General features: G+C 48.5%; 1 protein-coding gene across 1 annotated transcript in view; it reads left to right on the top strand.

Moving 5' to 3' along the window:
• The window catches only part of ABCC3 (ATP binding cassette subfamily C member 3), an 804,906-nt gene that overhangs the window by 578,382 nt on the left and 210,820 nt on the right, over positions 1-15,704 (top strand). Inside the window, exon 20 of the mRNA XM_069654461.1 lies at positions 6,297-6,402. Within this exon, the coding sequence (XP_069510562.1) occupies positions 6,297-6,402 (106 nt within the window). The remainder of the gene's footprint in view (positions 1-6,296; positions 6,403-15,704) is intronic.

The following is a 15,704-nucleotide window of genomic DNA, read 5'->3' as shown; positions in this document are numbered from 1 at the left end:
AGAGCAGGACTGGAGAGGAAGCACACTAAATAGATGGAGAAGGACCAGCAGCGCTGGAGGTTGCAGGACGTGCTCTAGAGATAGAGAGCAGAACTGGAGAAGAAGCGCACTAGATAGATGGAGAAGGACCAGCAGCGCTGGAGGTTGCAGGACGTGCTCTAGAGATAGAGAGCAGGACTGGAGAGGAAGCGCACTAGATAGATGGAGAAGGACCAGCAGCGCTGGAGGTTGCAGGACATGCTCTAGAGATAGAGAGCAGGACTGGAGAGGAAGCGCACTAGATAGATGGAGAAGGGCGAGCAGCGCTGGAGGTTGCAGGACATGCTCTAGAGATAGAGAGCAGGACTGGCAGGACTGGAGAGGAAGCGCACTAGATAGATGGAGAAGGACCAGCAGCGCTGGAGGTTGCAGGACGTGCTCTAGAGATAGAGAGCAGGACTGGAGAGGAAGCGCACTAGATAGATGGAGAAGGACCAGCAGCGCTGGAGGTTGCAGGACATGCTGTAGAGATAGAGAGCAGGACTGGCAGGACTGGAGAGGAAGCGCACTAGATAGATGGAGAAGGACCAGCAGCGCTGGAGGTTACAGGACGTGCTCTAGAGATAGAGAGCAGGACTGGAGTGGAAGCGCACTAGATAGATGGAGAAAGACCAGCAGCGCTGGAGGTTGCAGGACATGCTCTAGAGATAGAGAGCAGGACTGGAGAGGAAGCGCACTTGATAGATGGAGAAGGACCAGCAGCGCTGGAGGTTGCAGGATGGGCTCTAGAGATAGAGAGCAGGACTGGAGAGGAAGCGCACTAGATAGATGGAGATGGACCAGCAGCACTGGAGGTTGCAGGACGTGCTCTAGAGATAGAGAGCAGGACTGGAGAGGAAGCGCACTAGATAGATGTAGAAGAACCAGCAGCGCTGGAGGTTGCAGGACATGCTGTAGAGATAAAGAGCAGGACTGGAGAGGAAGCGCACTAGATAGATGGAGAAGGAGCAGCAGTGCTGGAGGTTGCAGGACCAGCTCTAGAGATAGAGAGCAGGACTGGAGAGGAAGCGCAATAGATAGATGGAGAAGGACCAGCAGCGCTGGAGGTTGCAGGACATGCTCTAGAGATCGAGAGCAGGACTGGAGAGGAAGCTCAATAGATAGATGGAGAAGGACCAGCAGCGCTGGAGGTTGCAGGACCAGCTCTAAAGATAGAGAGCAGGACTAGAGAGGAAGCGCACTAGATAGATGGAGAAGGACCAGCAGCACTGGAGGTTGCAGGACGTGCTCTAGAGATAGAGAGCAGGACTGGAGAGGAAGCACACTAGATATATGGAGAAGGACCAGCAACACTGGAGGTTGCAGGGCGTGCTCTAGAGATAGAGAGCAGGACTGGAGAGGAAGCGCACTAGATAGATGGAGAAGGACCAGCAGCACTGGAGGTTGCAGGACATGCTCTAGAGATAGAGAGCAGTACTGGAGAGGAAGCGCACTAGATAGATGGAGAAGGACCAGCAGCAGTGGAGGTTGCAGGGCGTGCTCTAGAGATACAGAGCAGGACTGGAGAGGAAGCGCACTAGATACATGGAGAAGGACCAGCAGCGCTGGAGGTTGCAGGACGTGCTCAAGAGATAGAGAGCAGGAATGGAGAGGAAGCGCACTATATAGATGGAGAAGCGGTTGCAGGACGTGCTCTAGAGATAGAGAGCAGGACTGGAGAGGAAGCGCACTAGATAGATGGAGAAGGACCAGCAGTGCTGGAGGTTGCAGGACGTGCTCTAGAGATAGTGGGCAGGACTGGAGAGGAAGCGCACTAGATAGATGGAGAAGGACCAGCAGAGCTGGAGGTTGCAGGACCAGCTCTAGAGATAGAGAGCAGGACTGGAGAGGAAGCGCACTAGATAGATGGAGAAGGACCAGCAGCACTGGAGGTTGCAGGACGTGCTCTAGAAGTACGGATGCCAGCGCAGACAGAAATCAGCAACAGACATTACCTAGAAAAGCATGTTTCACAGAAGGAACTTCAGGATAATCATGAACTTCCTGAATCCTGCTGCGAAATGACAGTTCTACAAAAGGAAATTCCCTGGATGGAAACAGGCTGGGAGGTGTCCTGAAAGATTGTAGTTCTCAAAATGTTTACATTGTTTTGGGGGGTTATAAACCATGTGCATTTACATGTTTAGTCAGTGCCATACAAAACATTTGGTGGGATGTGCAAAAGCGTGCATGTTTAAAATGACAGTCAGAATGACAGTTCCTCATTATGCCTGGTAATACATATGCTAAACCTTGGCTAGCTCCTGCCCAGATGGCTCCTCCCAGTGATCACGTGGCAGAGTTGTGACACTGCCAGTCAGACTATAACTTTTTAGCAGCAAATATAGATTGAAATGGACCAACAGCAATTCCCACCAAAGAGAGAATGCGAGCATTCCTAAACACCAAACCCCTCCTACCAGACTAGGCATCTGACTGTGAGATGTGTGCGGATATTGCTGTCAATGGTGACGTCATGCATTACGCCAGTTCCCTTTTCAATGTATCACCTATGGCCACATAAAGAGATTCTCAGTCACCCGTGGTCTAGATTCTCGGGATTGAGAACATCCGCGAAATGAAATTGGTAAATGCATCACATGTCCGAAGTTCAGGAAGTCCCTGAAAAGAAACAAGGGTCACAGCTACACGTTTGGAGCTAACCATTACAAACCGTGCCTCCACGATAGCCTGCTGAGGGCGGGGCTTAGAGTGTTTGACTCCATTTTTAACACGTTTTGGTCACAAATTCATTACACAACTATCGATATGAATCACCACAATAGCAGTTGCAGGAATTAAAAAATACAGCCAGTTGCCCCTTAGAGGAATCTTCCCCTCCCCCCTGCATCCACACACATGCATTCACCGGCCGGCTCAACACCACATTTACAAACATTCATTCTGCTTGTATTCACTAGCCCCCCCCTTACCATTCACTGCCCCCACATACACAGAAAGACCGACACACACATACACAAGCACTCACTCATACAGATGCACAAACACTATATTCTTTTTTTTAAAAAAACATATCTTTCCTGAGTTGAACTTCTCCATTGCCCCCAGTTACAAAGAAGACGTATGAACTGTGGGCTCACTGCCCAGGTTGAGGATCGGCTAGTGGTTTCCATGCAATACTCTCCTCACCTCCATCTCTGCTCCAGTTGTCATTGCAATGTGGCTCTTGGATTTGGAGAAGTGTCCTAAGGCGGTGACCATCTCTTACCCCCCCCCCCCTTCAACCTCCACGTGGCTCCTTCACTGCTCACATCCTCTGATGTCTCCAGGGATGGACTAGACCTCTGCACCCTGGGCCTCTTTTGTGTGTTATTTCCAATGTGTCTCATATGAAAAGGGTGGACTTGGTGAGAATGTGTAATATGGGGACACTTTGAACATTATTTCCAGAGCCTCTTTTGGTTCCCAGTCCACCCCTGGATGTCTCCTTCAGCACTGGGTGATGCAGTCTCTCCTCTCCCTTGCAGTTGGCCCTTTAAGCCCATACAATAGGTTGCTCAACCTCGGGCACATGTGACCCATTTCTCCTAGTCCGACCAGCCTCCCAGTGATTTCCCTGGACACACACCTGACAATCCAAGTCCAAGGCCAGCCTCAGGGGGTCCACGATGGGGGGCCCAAGCTATAGAATGATGTGGTCAACTTGGTCAAGGCATGGCTGGCCACAACACCAAGAGAGACGTGAATGTGTGCCTTTAGTGCTGGTGGTTGTACTGAAGGCACAGAGCTGTTAGACTAAAAGTATAGCATAGTGAATAAAAAAGCGTATAAGAAGGCTAACAAACGAGACAAATTGCAGTTGAATCCCCATAAACACTTTTAATGAGATAGTGTGCAAGTATTGACTTAAAAAAAACAAAAAATGAGCATCACAATTTAATGTAAAGACTGGGCCTCATTACGGGTCTGGCGATAAGCCAGACCAGAAAGAAACGACCAGCGCCTGACTTCCCGGTAACATCAGGGTATTACGAAACTGGCGGCCGGGAAGTCAGGCACCAGTAATTTTGTAAGTCCCCATTCCCGTGATAGGACTCCATGGGAATGGGGACCACGGGAGCACCGGCACCATTAATAACGTTGCCGGTGCTTCAGTGAAACCTGCTGACCGGGACGGCACCCGCCCGCAGAGTTCTACTGTGCTGGTCTGGAAACACTGGTGCCGGTAGGCATCCTGGCACCAGTGTTTCCAGACCGGCACAGTCGTAATGAGGCCCACTGTGGTGAACTACAGCTTGATCAGTAATATTGTACATTAGTTATGCAAAGGGAAAACAAATGTAAGTGCATACTTTACATTTAATGTGCAAAACTCTTCATGGCCTAATTAACAAGTACATTTAACGTTTTCTATTTGGAATCACTAAATACCAGAACATAAGTCACTTTTAATGAAGGTATGCTGATTTGATAAGTTCATATCCAACTGCATCAATTGTCTGCAACCTGTGGCTCTCCAGATTCTCTGGACTATGATTTGTATGACCTCTAGCTGTTGACTCAGCTGAATTGTGCTGGTGGGATTTGGAGTCCAAAATATCTGGAGAGCCAAAGGTTTCAGACCCCTGACCTACAACATCCCCTTGGATTTGCAATGATTTGGATGAGATGTGAAAGATTGTGACAGGAAAATAAAAAAATTTAAAAACTCGGCTAGATAGCTGATTGCATTCCAATTCCGATCCAACATGCATTATAATTTGTGTAATAAAATAATTTTGCTTGGCCCAGTCCTGCTGTTATGGTAATGTAATCACAGATAGCCAGATCACATTCACTTGTCTGCGGCAAGGCCACCCAGGCCTTTGCCCATCAGCCCCCAGTCCTCTCCTTGGTCTTCCCTCGCTCCAGGCATGTCCCTTCCCATCCTTCCCCCCATGCCTCATTGCATTTTAACCCGCCCGCTTTGCAATCAAACACTCCCCATCATCAGCATTGTAAGCTTCAGGACAGCCAGTCTGCCCATTTGTGAAGTGCTAAGTTCTTTATGGGACCACTTTGCAGTAGTTCAGTTACTGTGAGGTGCTTCAACCATGCACAATATGTGTGTCATGTCTTCAGCAAGCTTCCATATCTGTAGCGGCCAAGGCATGTGTGTTCCACTTTTAATCTGTAATCTCCGTTTGTGGCACAGCTCCATAAGCAGTGACCTGCATCAGGCCTTCCCCCTCAGTGACAGCTGGCAGCAGCTGTCAAGTCCTAAAAAATAAAGTGGGGTGACTCATCAACAAACGCAATGGGATGTGACGTTGCCGGAAATTAGCCTATAAAGCTGAAATGTGCATATTTCATAAAATTGCCTTTGCATAACCACGCAAATTGCACAGGACAAATGGCATTTCCCTTTCATAAAATCAACACACACACACACAGGATATGTTCTTCTAATAGTGTTTTTGAAAATGTTAAAAGGTGTGCATGTTTTAGACTCCAAGAACCAATACAAATGTTTTTCCTCGAACTTGCAGAACCGAAATGGGATATTTCAACATTTCGACTTTAGTTGTTTGTTATCTTTCATCAGGTTAAATAGTGCAGTGGTGAAGTGTCTGGCCTGCAAACCTGAGGTTGGCTTTAATTCATAAATTCTAAGAGAACATTCAATGTTTCTCATTTTAGCTGGGGGGGACTGAGTCCACCCTCTGAAAAAAGTGAGTGAGCCAGTTGTGTATGTATTTTAACAAGCAAGTGACCCAGACATATGTTCTTTTTTGTGGTACATTGATCTAGTAGCTCTTATGTTAGTTGTGAGGGTGGAGTGTGTTAAGTGATCGTTGCTGAACACTGTGTTCTGGGCACTGGTTGAAAGTCGTCTGGGCCGGCTCAGCCTGTCATCCTTCTGAGATTGATACCTTGAGTGCCATTAAACCAAGCAATAGTAGCACCTGTTGTTCACAGCGCCACCATAGATATGATATGATGGGTTATTTATAACGCGCTTAATACCCAGAGGTTTCTAAGCGCGGACCTGCGGATCGAACCTGTGCTGTTCCGTGTCGTCTTGCTTTCAAGGCGAGCAAGTTGCCCATGAGCTATCCTCCCGAGACATAGGGCGGCAGTAGTGGTAGGAAATCCTGTAGAAAGGTCAGAATGATTTTTGATTCCACCTGGTTTGATTGTTTTACAATGTTGAAAAAGATGGAACAATCAGATTGTGCGGTCTTGTGAATTAGCATTGAAACCAGCCTGTAGGCACTGCAAACACAAATATCTATGTTTTGCGGTATTTTAAAGTTGTGACTCCTCTTTCTTTGCAGTGCCGGAGGAAGAAGAGCTTTTACTGGCCGAAGACACCCTAAGCAACCACATTGATCTGGCAGACAACGAACCGGTTGTTAATGAAGCACGCAAACAGTTCATTCGGTAAGAACACGAGCCTGTAAGATTTTGGGAAATCCTTCTGGGTTGCTAAATAGACTTTGAAAGCCCCACTCTGGACCTTGGCGTACATCCGCTACTCCCTCAGCCGCCAACAGGCAGGGCGTGATGACACGGTTGGTGTCAGCGGCAGAGCAGGCCGCATTTCTGAATACTGCTTGCGTTACCGCTCCGCCAAACTATGACATTCGCTACCAAAACTCCTTCTAACTGCGCCCAAAATCATTACAGCACATGGTATTATTCACGCAGTACTACCACAGGCAGTAATACCGCATGTCCCCAATGTTGTGCTGCGGACATCAGGAAAAGTAGAAAGGTCCAGATGACAGGAAAGCATGTATTTAAAAATAATAGAAATCTCTGATCTAATGTTGGCCCATGGCAAGGCCCCTTTTGACATGCTGCCAGTGCTTCCCTTGTGCACCCAATAATTTGGCATAATATTCCTCTGCCCTTCAGGTGGTCACTAAGCTCCCTCCCCTTCACCATTTTGAAACGTCAGTTTAGGCAACTGCATTCTTCCTGATGTTTTGTATACTGCTAATATGGCAGCCTTGCTTGCACCTAATTCAGACTTTGGGCCTCATTCCGAGATTGATGGTAGTCATGGCGCTATTTGCACCATGACTGCCTCCAATAACGAGTCCGGCACCAGTGTTGTTCAATGGGGACTTACTGGTGCAGTCCGATCCGGCAGGAACGGTAAGTCCCCATTGAACAAACCATTCCCCATTCCCATTTGAGCCCCCATACGGCTCAGTGGGAATGGGGAGGGCGCTAATAACGGGCTCGCGACTTGCAAACCCATGATTTGCGCCCTGGTCCCTTAGCGGGACCCGTAAGGGGCGTGTGGTTAGACCACACGTTCCTTGCGGTCCCTGCCAAGGCACCTTGGAATAGGGCGGTAAGGGATTGCCGGCACTGGTCTCCTTACCGGTACCTGGTATCCCTTACCGCCCAGGTCGTAATGACCCCCTTTATCTTTGTTATGTTATGTTATTTCATTTAGATAGCGCCAAAGCCCGTAGGCATCCAGGCGCTGTACAGATAGAGACCTCGCATGCAGATGAAACTTTCATTCAAACAATCTAGTTTCTAGCAGTTTTCTGAACACCAAGAGCTCTTCTTCTTTACGAAGGCACTCTGCAGGTTGTTCGAGATCCTTGCTGCCTGAAATAGAAACGCCCGGCATTTCCTTGTGCTTTTTTAATTCGATTTATGTACAATAAGCAGACACAGTAATTCATTATTTTGAACCATAAGATTGCTAAATATGATTGTAAGGTTTTATCTGTTTTTTGGAATTTCTACTCACTGGAAAGGGGGGCAAGGCTGCTGGGTTTGTTCCGTAGAGAATTATTTTAGGAACAGATAAAACCAATTGGTTGGTGTGATAGGTAGTGCCATCAGATAGATGTCGTGTTCTTCTTTTTTGTGTCTTTTCTGACATTTCCTCTACCCAAGAGACATCAGGTGTTCTTCTTTAAGATCCCCTGCTGGAGTCCATGGAAACATAAAGCTGTTCAGACACTTAGGGCCTCATTACACGGATGGCGGAGAACCATGGCGCTATTAGCGCCATGGTTCATGCCGGTAAAATACTGACACCGCCTTGGCGGAAAGGGGAATTACCGCCCCATTCCAAGGTTGGTGGGGCAGTAATTCCCCCTTCCACCATTGCCCTTTCCTATTCCCATTTTTGCCCCATAGGGCTCAGTGGGAATGGGGAAGGCGCTAATTACAGTACCGCAAATTGCTGTACCGTAATTAGCTCCCTGGGTCCCTTTGCGGGTTGGTTTTTAACGCCTGCAAAAAGCAGGTGTTAAATCTCCCAACCCGCAAAGGGACCTCGTAGTAAGGCGGTAAGGATTTACTGGTACCGGTATTTTACCGGTACCGGTAAATCCTTACCGCCATCCGTGTAATGAGGCCCTTACTCTGGGATGAAAATTGTCCTGGGTGTATCCTCAGCTGGAAGAAAGGAATGATAGGTTGTCCATGATTTGTTCGAATGAGAAATGCCGGAGTGAGAAAAAACAAAAGTCATTAAAACGAAAATGACTTTCGGTTTTTCCTCCCGCTGACATTTCTGGCAACCTGCACCCCCAGCCCCTTAATTACCTTTTGGCGGCACACTTTGCTGTGTGCCGCTGACTACTCCATTCCTCTGCGACGTTGTATCCCTTCACTTATGTGCATGGGAACCGGTGCCGCAGAGTCCTTTTTTAAAAACGTTCTTGTTTAGATCGCAGGAGACACTGCCGCAACCCCTGTTGCGATTATAGTGGACAAGGGTGCAGGGGACATCCCCATAACCACTGCTCCCCTTGTTCACTATAATCTAATCGAAAGGGATATTTATTTGAAATATTCCGCTGGTCGTAATTTTCATTCAACCGGAATTTGAATAAATCTCCCATATGTTTTTGTTTTTTTTCCAGGGATTCCGGAATGATAGGATGCGATTCCCAACTCCATCCAGTGAATACACTTCACATGTGTGCCTAACACTCCAGCCCCTGTGTATTTGACGCATACCACCCCCTAGTCCTGTGATGTCAATGTATACCCAGCCCATCACCTACCCTCGATGTCACTGTATACCCACTACCCCTAGGTCCCCACGCTCCACTGCTGCCCTGACATCACGTTTCTGCGCCAATCCAACGGTACAATATGATGCAACTATGTGCACAGCCCTTGCTTCCCGCCGTGACGCAACACGCCCATCCTCCTGTCCCCTATGATATCTCTGTACACCCATGCACCTTTCGTGTCCCATGAAGTCACTGCCTGCACAGCCTCTCCAGTCCCCTTTTGTCTCTGTATACCCAGCCCCTCTAGTCCCGTAATGTCTACTCTGTACCCCGGACCTCTGCATGCTTGCTTTTGGTCCCTACCATGGCTCCCCGAGTTTTATACCCAGCCCTCCCGTTCCTCATGTACCGTTCCTGGCATGTCCACACTGTCCGTATCGCACCACTTGCTTCGAAGTGCATTATGCTTAGGCGCTTTATGCATGAACCATCTTATCATATCACTACGCTTACTCTGTACTCTACGCCATCACTCAATTAGAGTATAGCTATACCCCTTGATACATTTGGCCTAGCTGCTCACATACGAACACTACCCCATGAACACCTCATCACTCTAATAAAAGGTAGCTATATCCCATGACAAACCGGACTAGCTGCTCACATAGGCATCCTACAGGCCTAACGCAGCCAGACCGGGTCTGGGTGTCCACCCACAAGACTGCATACATTCATCTGTAATGTCCACCACCACACCTTATGCTAGGATGCAGCTACCATCAGGCAATTACACCAGCTGCACACATAACCGGTGCACCAAGCACCCTATGACACTAACTCTCTCTACTCGCTCCACTGACCTGGACTGCGGTCCCCAAGTGCGTTCAACCTACCAGCGCTTTGAGGTCGTACCAATGATATATAGGCGCAACAAGAAAAGGAAGGGAGGATAACCAGCGGACAAACAGAGATCTTACTAGGACTTGTGTCATTCAGATTGTGCAAGTGCGGAAAGAGAAGTGCAAGCAGAAAAGGAAGGGGGGAGTGCAAGGGAGAGGGCAGGGGTAAACAGGTCAGCAATTCTCTGAATAAGTGTAGCCAGGACAACGTGGCTCTGGGTAGTGCAAGGAGAGCAAAGGACTCTAGGGTTACAGTAACAGTCCCTAAGTGCGTGGTAGGCCCGGAGGCAGTGCAAAGGCGACTGATCAAGAAAGAGCCCGGTACCGAGTGAGACTCTGAGGGTAGCCAAGCAACCAATCAGTACAGCAGACAGGTAGCTCAGCAGGGGAGCAAGAAGAGAGAGAAAGCAAAGGAGAAGAGGAATGTTTTTAGATGCTTACGGAACTTCAGGTGGTCCGGTTCAAGTTTGAGATGGGCAGGGAGGCCATTCCAGAGGAAGGCACTTACAGAGGAGAGAGATCTACCACCCACTCTCTGGCTGGAGAAGCGTTTAACCCTTAGAGAGTTTTAGGTAGCTGAGTGAAGGGCTCGAGAAGGAAGGTGTTTTGGAAGAGAGCGTTGGATGTAGTGTCGGCACAGGCCCCAGAAAGCCTTGTGGACAATGGAAAGAGTCTTAAACTTGATCCTTGCAGCAACCGGGAGCCAGTGGAGAGATTTCAGGGCTGGAGAGATACAGTCCCTGGGCTTAAGGCCAAGGATAAGTCTTGCTGTCCTGTTCTGGATTATTTACAGAGGGGGGAGAGTAGATGAAGGTAGATTGAGAAAGTGGCTGTTGCAGTAGTCCAGCCTAGAGAGAACCAGGGCTCTGGAGACAGTGAGCTTCTGGGGGAAAGTGAGAAAGGGAAGAGTCCCTCCCTTTAAGTAGGTGCAGCTGATAGTGGGACTTTATGGCATTGACCGAAATGTGAGGAGAGAAAGAGGGAGTGGAGTCAAAGATGACACCAAGGTTTTTTGCCTCACAGGAAGGTGAAGGAAGAGGGCCCAAGGCGGCGCCAGGCTCGGACTGGCGGCCTCTGCCCATCGGTCACTGGCCGATACGATCTGAGGACCTGGGCTGGTTTTTTGAGCCGGACCTGGGCCGGTTTTTTGAGACCTGGGGCATTTTTTTTTGTTTTTTTAAATTTTTTATGAATGTAATTATTAAATACTCTGAGCGAGTCAGCGAGAGCTCAGAGCAGGGCCCTGGGCCTCTCCCTGCTGCTTCTGCGAGTCGCCTCGCCTCTGGAGGCTGCCTCACAGCTGTCAGAGGAAGCACCATGGCGCACTCTGCAGCAGGGGGGCGGGCAGGGCTGTCACTCTGTGCCTGTACTGCGTTGCATAATTATTCATCAAAGCAAGGTAACACTTGTTACCTTGCTTTGATAAATCATTTGCATGCATGCATGCATTAATGCATCTGCATTCATCATGCATTATGTGCATGATGAGAGGCTCAGAGCTGCTGCTCAGCCCGGGGGCCGCGCCGCCGTAGCGGTCGTGCAGCCACTACACTGGTGCTGAGTGCTCGCCTCGGGCCTGGGCTGCCCCCGGCTCGCTCTGAAGTGCCTCCCGGCACCTTATCAAAATATGTTGCTTTCAACTTTGCAGGAAGTAGCAGCAACGAATGTGTTGCCCTCCTTTGTAAAGTTGAAAGCAACTTGTTACTTGTGCCTGGGGGGCTGGGCAGGGCCCTGGGAATGGGGGTGCAGCTCAGGCCGCGCACGCAGACTCAGCGTCGCCGCTGTGACATGACTCTCTGAGAGAGGATAGAGTTGGGCCTCCTCCAAACCCTGGGCATGATGATTTTGGGCTTGGCCACAGTGACACCGGCAGCAGGCAGCAGCCAGCCCAGTCACGGTCAGTGGGTCACGGACTGACAACACCACACAGCAGCAGCAGCAGACTGACCACCTGTCCTGAGAGCTGACCTAGGCTCAGAGTAAGACTCGACTGGAGACCGAAGTTCTTCTAACTGGACACACACACTGGACCCGAGGTAAAACATGCCATGCCAGATGCAGCCAGCCACAAATGCCTCTACTACTGTCATGTTTAACCCGTGTTACTCAGTACGTTTCCCTACGGGAGGAGTATAGAGAGAGAGAGTGGATTGATCAGCGTTTGTAGAGAGAGATAAGGGTGTAATGCAGAGTGTTCATATGGGGCATTGTAGAGGCGTATTGCAATGGGTCTACAGGAGGCCTCATATAGGGGGGATAGTGCAGGACATGTGTTTAAAGGTTGCTGCTGATACAAAGGACTTCCATGCCAGGGGTGGGGGGGCTTCAGGGCACTAACCTTCTGCTAATGGAGGAGGGAACACAACATCCCCAGAGATGAAATATGTTATCTGAGTGGAGCAGAGCGGAGGTAATTTACCATTGTAAATTGTGCCTCCACCTGCAATGTAAGGGGCTTGCAGGCGCCCTGTAATTACTTAGAGAGAGGCAATTACTTTATTTGCAACCAAACTACACAGAGATAATAAGCTCGTGTACTGTGTGTGAGTATTCAGTTGGTTTTATTCATAAATATGCAATATGGGTCTTCCCAAACAGTCTCTTGGGTCCCCCGGCACACAGTCTTGTTTTGGGCCTGTGCCTGCTTGACTCTTACCCTCTTTCCCCACCCACGATACTTCCGAATGTGAATATGACAAGACTGTGAACATCTGTTCCATCCATCTCCACTTTATTACTTCTGTAGTGGTGCCACAGAGTGATGGCCTCAGGTTTACTATAAATCAATCTGTACCGGTGTAGCATTTCTTTTTCTCAGCATTTATAAACAATGTACCCTTATACCTCCAGTGTGCATAATGTGGGAGTACTAGGTTGTTTTTCCTCTACACCTTACCTGTCTTTCCCAAGGGATTGCTGTGGGGCTCGGGGTGTCCGGACCCTGCTGCTGAAGGGCTCTGCAGGGCAAGCGCTCTCTACCCCCAGTATGGTGCTGGTGAAGCAATGTGAGGAGGTAGGAGTCTGGTGGCAAATGCATGCTGAGCGGGAAGCCGCTCGGCCCTTTATTGAAGTGTTCACATGGTGGCACACTCTGTGACATTGCACGTGCCCTGGGCACAGGGCCGGGCTCACGTCACGTTACAAAGTGGATGAAAACCATGACATTTTGGTTCTGCAACCTATACGCTGCTAAACTACTCCAGGCAAGAGACCTATAGGGCACTCCTCTGTATGTGCCATTGCAGTGCCTATATTGCAGCATAACACTTGTCGAGAGTGCATATGGGGGACTCATATATGTGCAGCACTACTGCACTCACTTCACAGCTCAGTCAGCCCTTCTTACACGGCACACTCTAAAATATGCGGCATTACAACGCTCAAATTGCAGCACAATATTGTTTTGGCGCAAGCACTGTGGCACTCTTGAATGTGTTATTAAAGTGCCCACCTGCATCACAGTCCTTACAAGTGCTGTTTCACTGGTTCAGCACCTGTGGGGCACTCAAGCAGCATGTTGTTAGAATAGGCTCCTGTTTCGGGGCGATTTGCACAAGTAGCGTAATGTTCGTTCGATTATGGAGTCACTTGTGGGTGGTGGAAGCCGGATTTGATGCCAGTCAATAAGAGGTTGTTTTTGCAAGGTATGGGCTGGCATTCAGGGAGTTATGTACTGGGATGCATTACAGTGCAGTGCAGTCTTGTGATCCTGATCCTGGGCTGGACAAATAATTGCACAGAGAGCCTGGTTGGTACTAGTTGGGTGTAACCTAGGAGACTGCGAGACAGCTCCGCTCCCCAGTGACTAGGTTTGCGGATGTGTGCTCTGACTGCTTTTGATTTCCACATGACATTCATACAGTAGTAATACACAGTACAGACTCACTAGGGCCTGCAGTCTTAGATTGCTGCCCAACTGCCACTGATAAAACATGCCGATTTTTCAGAAATTCTTCATGCCATGTATATTAGCTATCCCAGACCCAGTGAGTGTGGGGGATGGGAACAGTAGCAGATCATATGTGCTATTTAGAATAATGCACAGTGAGGTGCATATACATACTATTCCCAGAGGAAGTGAAGCCCAGTCCTACATCCGTGGCACCCAGAGGCAGGGGGGTTGTAACCTGTGGCTCCCCAGATATTTTTGACAATGGCTCCCATAATCCCTCACCATTGTCTAAATGGCCTTTGGGTGATGGGAGTTGCAGTCCAAAACCACTGGAGAGCCAAAGGTAGGGTTGCTGATACTGACAGAGACTGATTACTGATGGAGTCTCAACATGATATGATGATAACACATGATATGGCATTTATAAGTGTTTCTAGGTGCGACAAGACAAAGAGGGGGAAACTGAGGGAGGACAAAACAATGATGTTAATAGGCCCTGTGATATTCAGATCGCGCAAGTGCAGGGAGGTGGAAGGGTAAAATTCTGAGCAAGGGGTGGAGGGAGAAGTGCAGGTAACTCAAAAGTGCAGCCAGTGGGTGGCTCAGTGCATGTAAATCAAGTGCGTGCAGCCAACAAGAATTCCGAACAGGTCCAGTTCCCATTTGATGGCACAGTACCAGCATTAGTAATTTCAGCTAGCTTCATTCGCTTTTCTTAGTCTGGTCTTGTCACATTATGCATGAGCAACGGGAATGAACCCTTCACACTGGGGATGTTAAGAAAGGTCAATGTTTTATTACATACAAGATAGGAGTTGTTCCAGTACATAGTACTGCTTATTAAATGCAACTCTATTTTCATTACTGGTGGCAATGAGTAGACATGCTTTGAGTTTGGTTCTGCAAAATAAGTATTAAGCTATGTGATGATGATGTTTTTAAAAAAAAGAACAAAAGGAATGTTATCACTTTTTCAAGTGTTTACACAAAACATAACATGCAACAGTCACATGAACCCTCCATAAGTAGCATTTTCTATAAAGTCGTGAATTGACGCGATTCACGGATGATGGTTTGAGGGCTACTTTTGATTAGGAGAGGGGTGGGACACTTTTTGAGGCGAGGGGTGGGCCACTTTTTTTTGGGTGTCCGGGCCTATTTCTTGTCCCAGTCCGACCCTGGCGGCGGCCAAAGGGAAAGAGGGAAAGCAGGGGCAGGGGTTCCAATGAGAAGGATGTCTGTCTTACTGGCATTAAGGCAGAGAACGTTGGAGACGCACTAAGTTGTGATATCTGGCCTGAAAGGGACAGGTGAATGTGTGCCAATCATGATGGTTTATATATGGGCCCGTTCCCTCTAAATGGGAGTCACATTCATTTAGCCCTCTTCTCTCCTCAGCAACTTACCTCCGACAAATCTCATGGCTGGATATGCGGTGAAGCTGCTACACCAGCTGTCCTACCAGGAAACACCCCAATCTGCCCTATGCTTTCCCTAGGACAGGTAGTCCATTGGGACGCCAGTACCCATCTCCAGCCTCCTCACCAATGCTATGCCACTGCCATTGGACACCACCTACTCCCCCTGGAGCTGTGGAGGAATACCAAAAGTCACTGGGAGCCAATACTTCTCTATGTGGAGCGTGAGAGACTTTGGATGAACCGAAGGGGATTCCTCTGGCAAACCTGTGCATAACATCAGCCACCAAAACCTAGATTGTTGCAAATTTAAACTGGAGGCTTAGATCTATCAGGGTTTGATCCCTGCCCCAGATTCATTCATTAACTTTGGACTTGTCATAGACGGCAAACTCTTCCTCCTTTTGAATCACTCCCCTGGATATTCTACAAGGTGTGCCCCAAAGCTCTGCCCTGTGGATTCTTTGTTTTGAAATGTATATGAAGCTACAGAATTCATCAATTATTTGTGTATGGTAAATTACAAATATGTCAAGGA

This window comes from Ambystoma mexicanum, chromosome 3q (assembly GCF_040938575.1).
Source record: "Ambystoma mexicanum isolate Mex_15411 chromosome 3q, UKY_AmexF1_1, whole genome shotgun sequence".
In the NCBI taxonomy this organism is placed as follows: domain Eukaryota; kingdom Metazoa; phylum Chordata; class Amphibia; order Caudata; family Ambystomatidae; genus Ambystoma; species Ambystoma mexicanum.
This window is presented reverse-complemented; position numbering and strand designations above follow the sequence as displayed.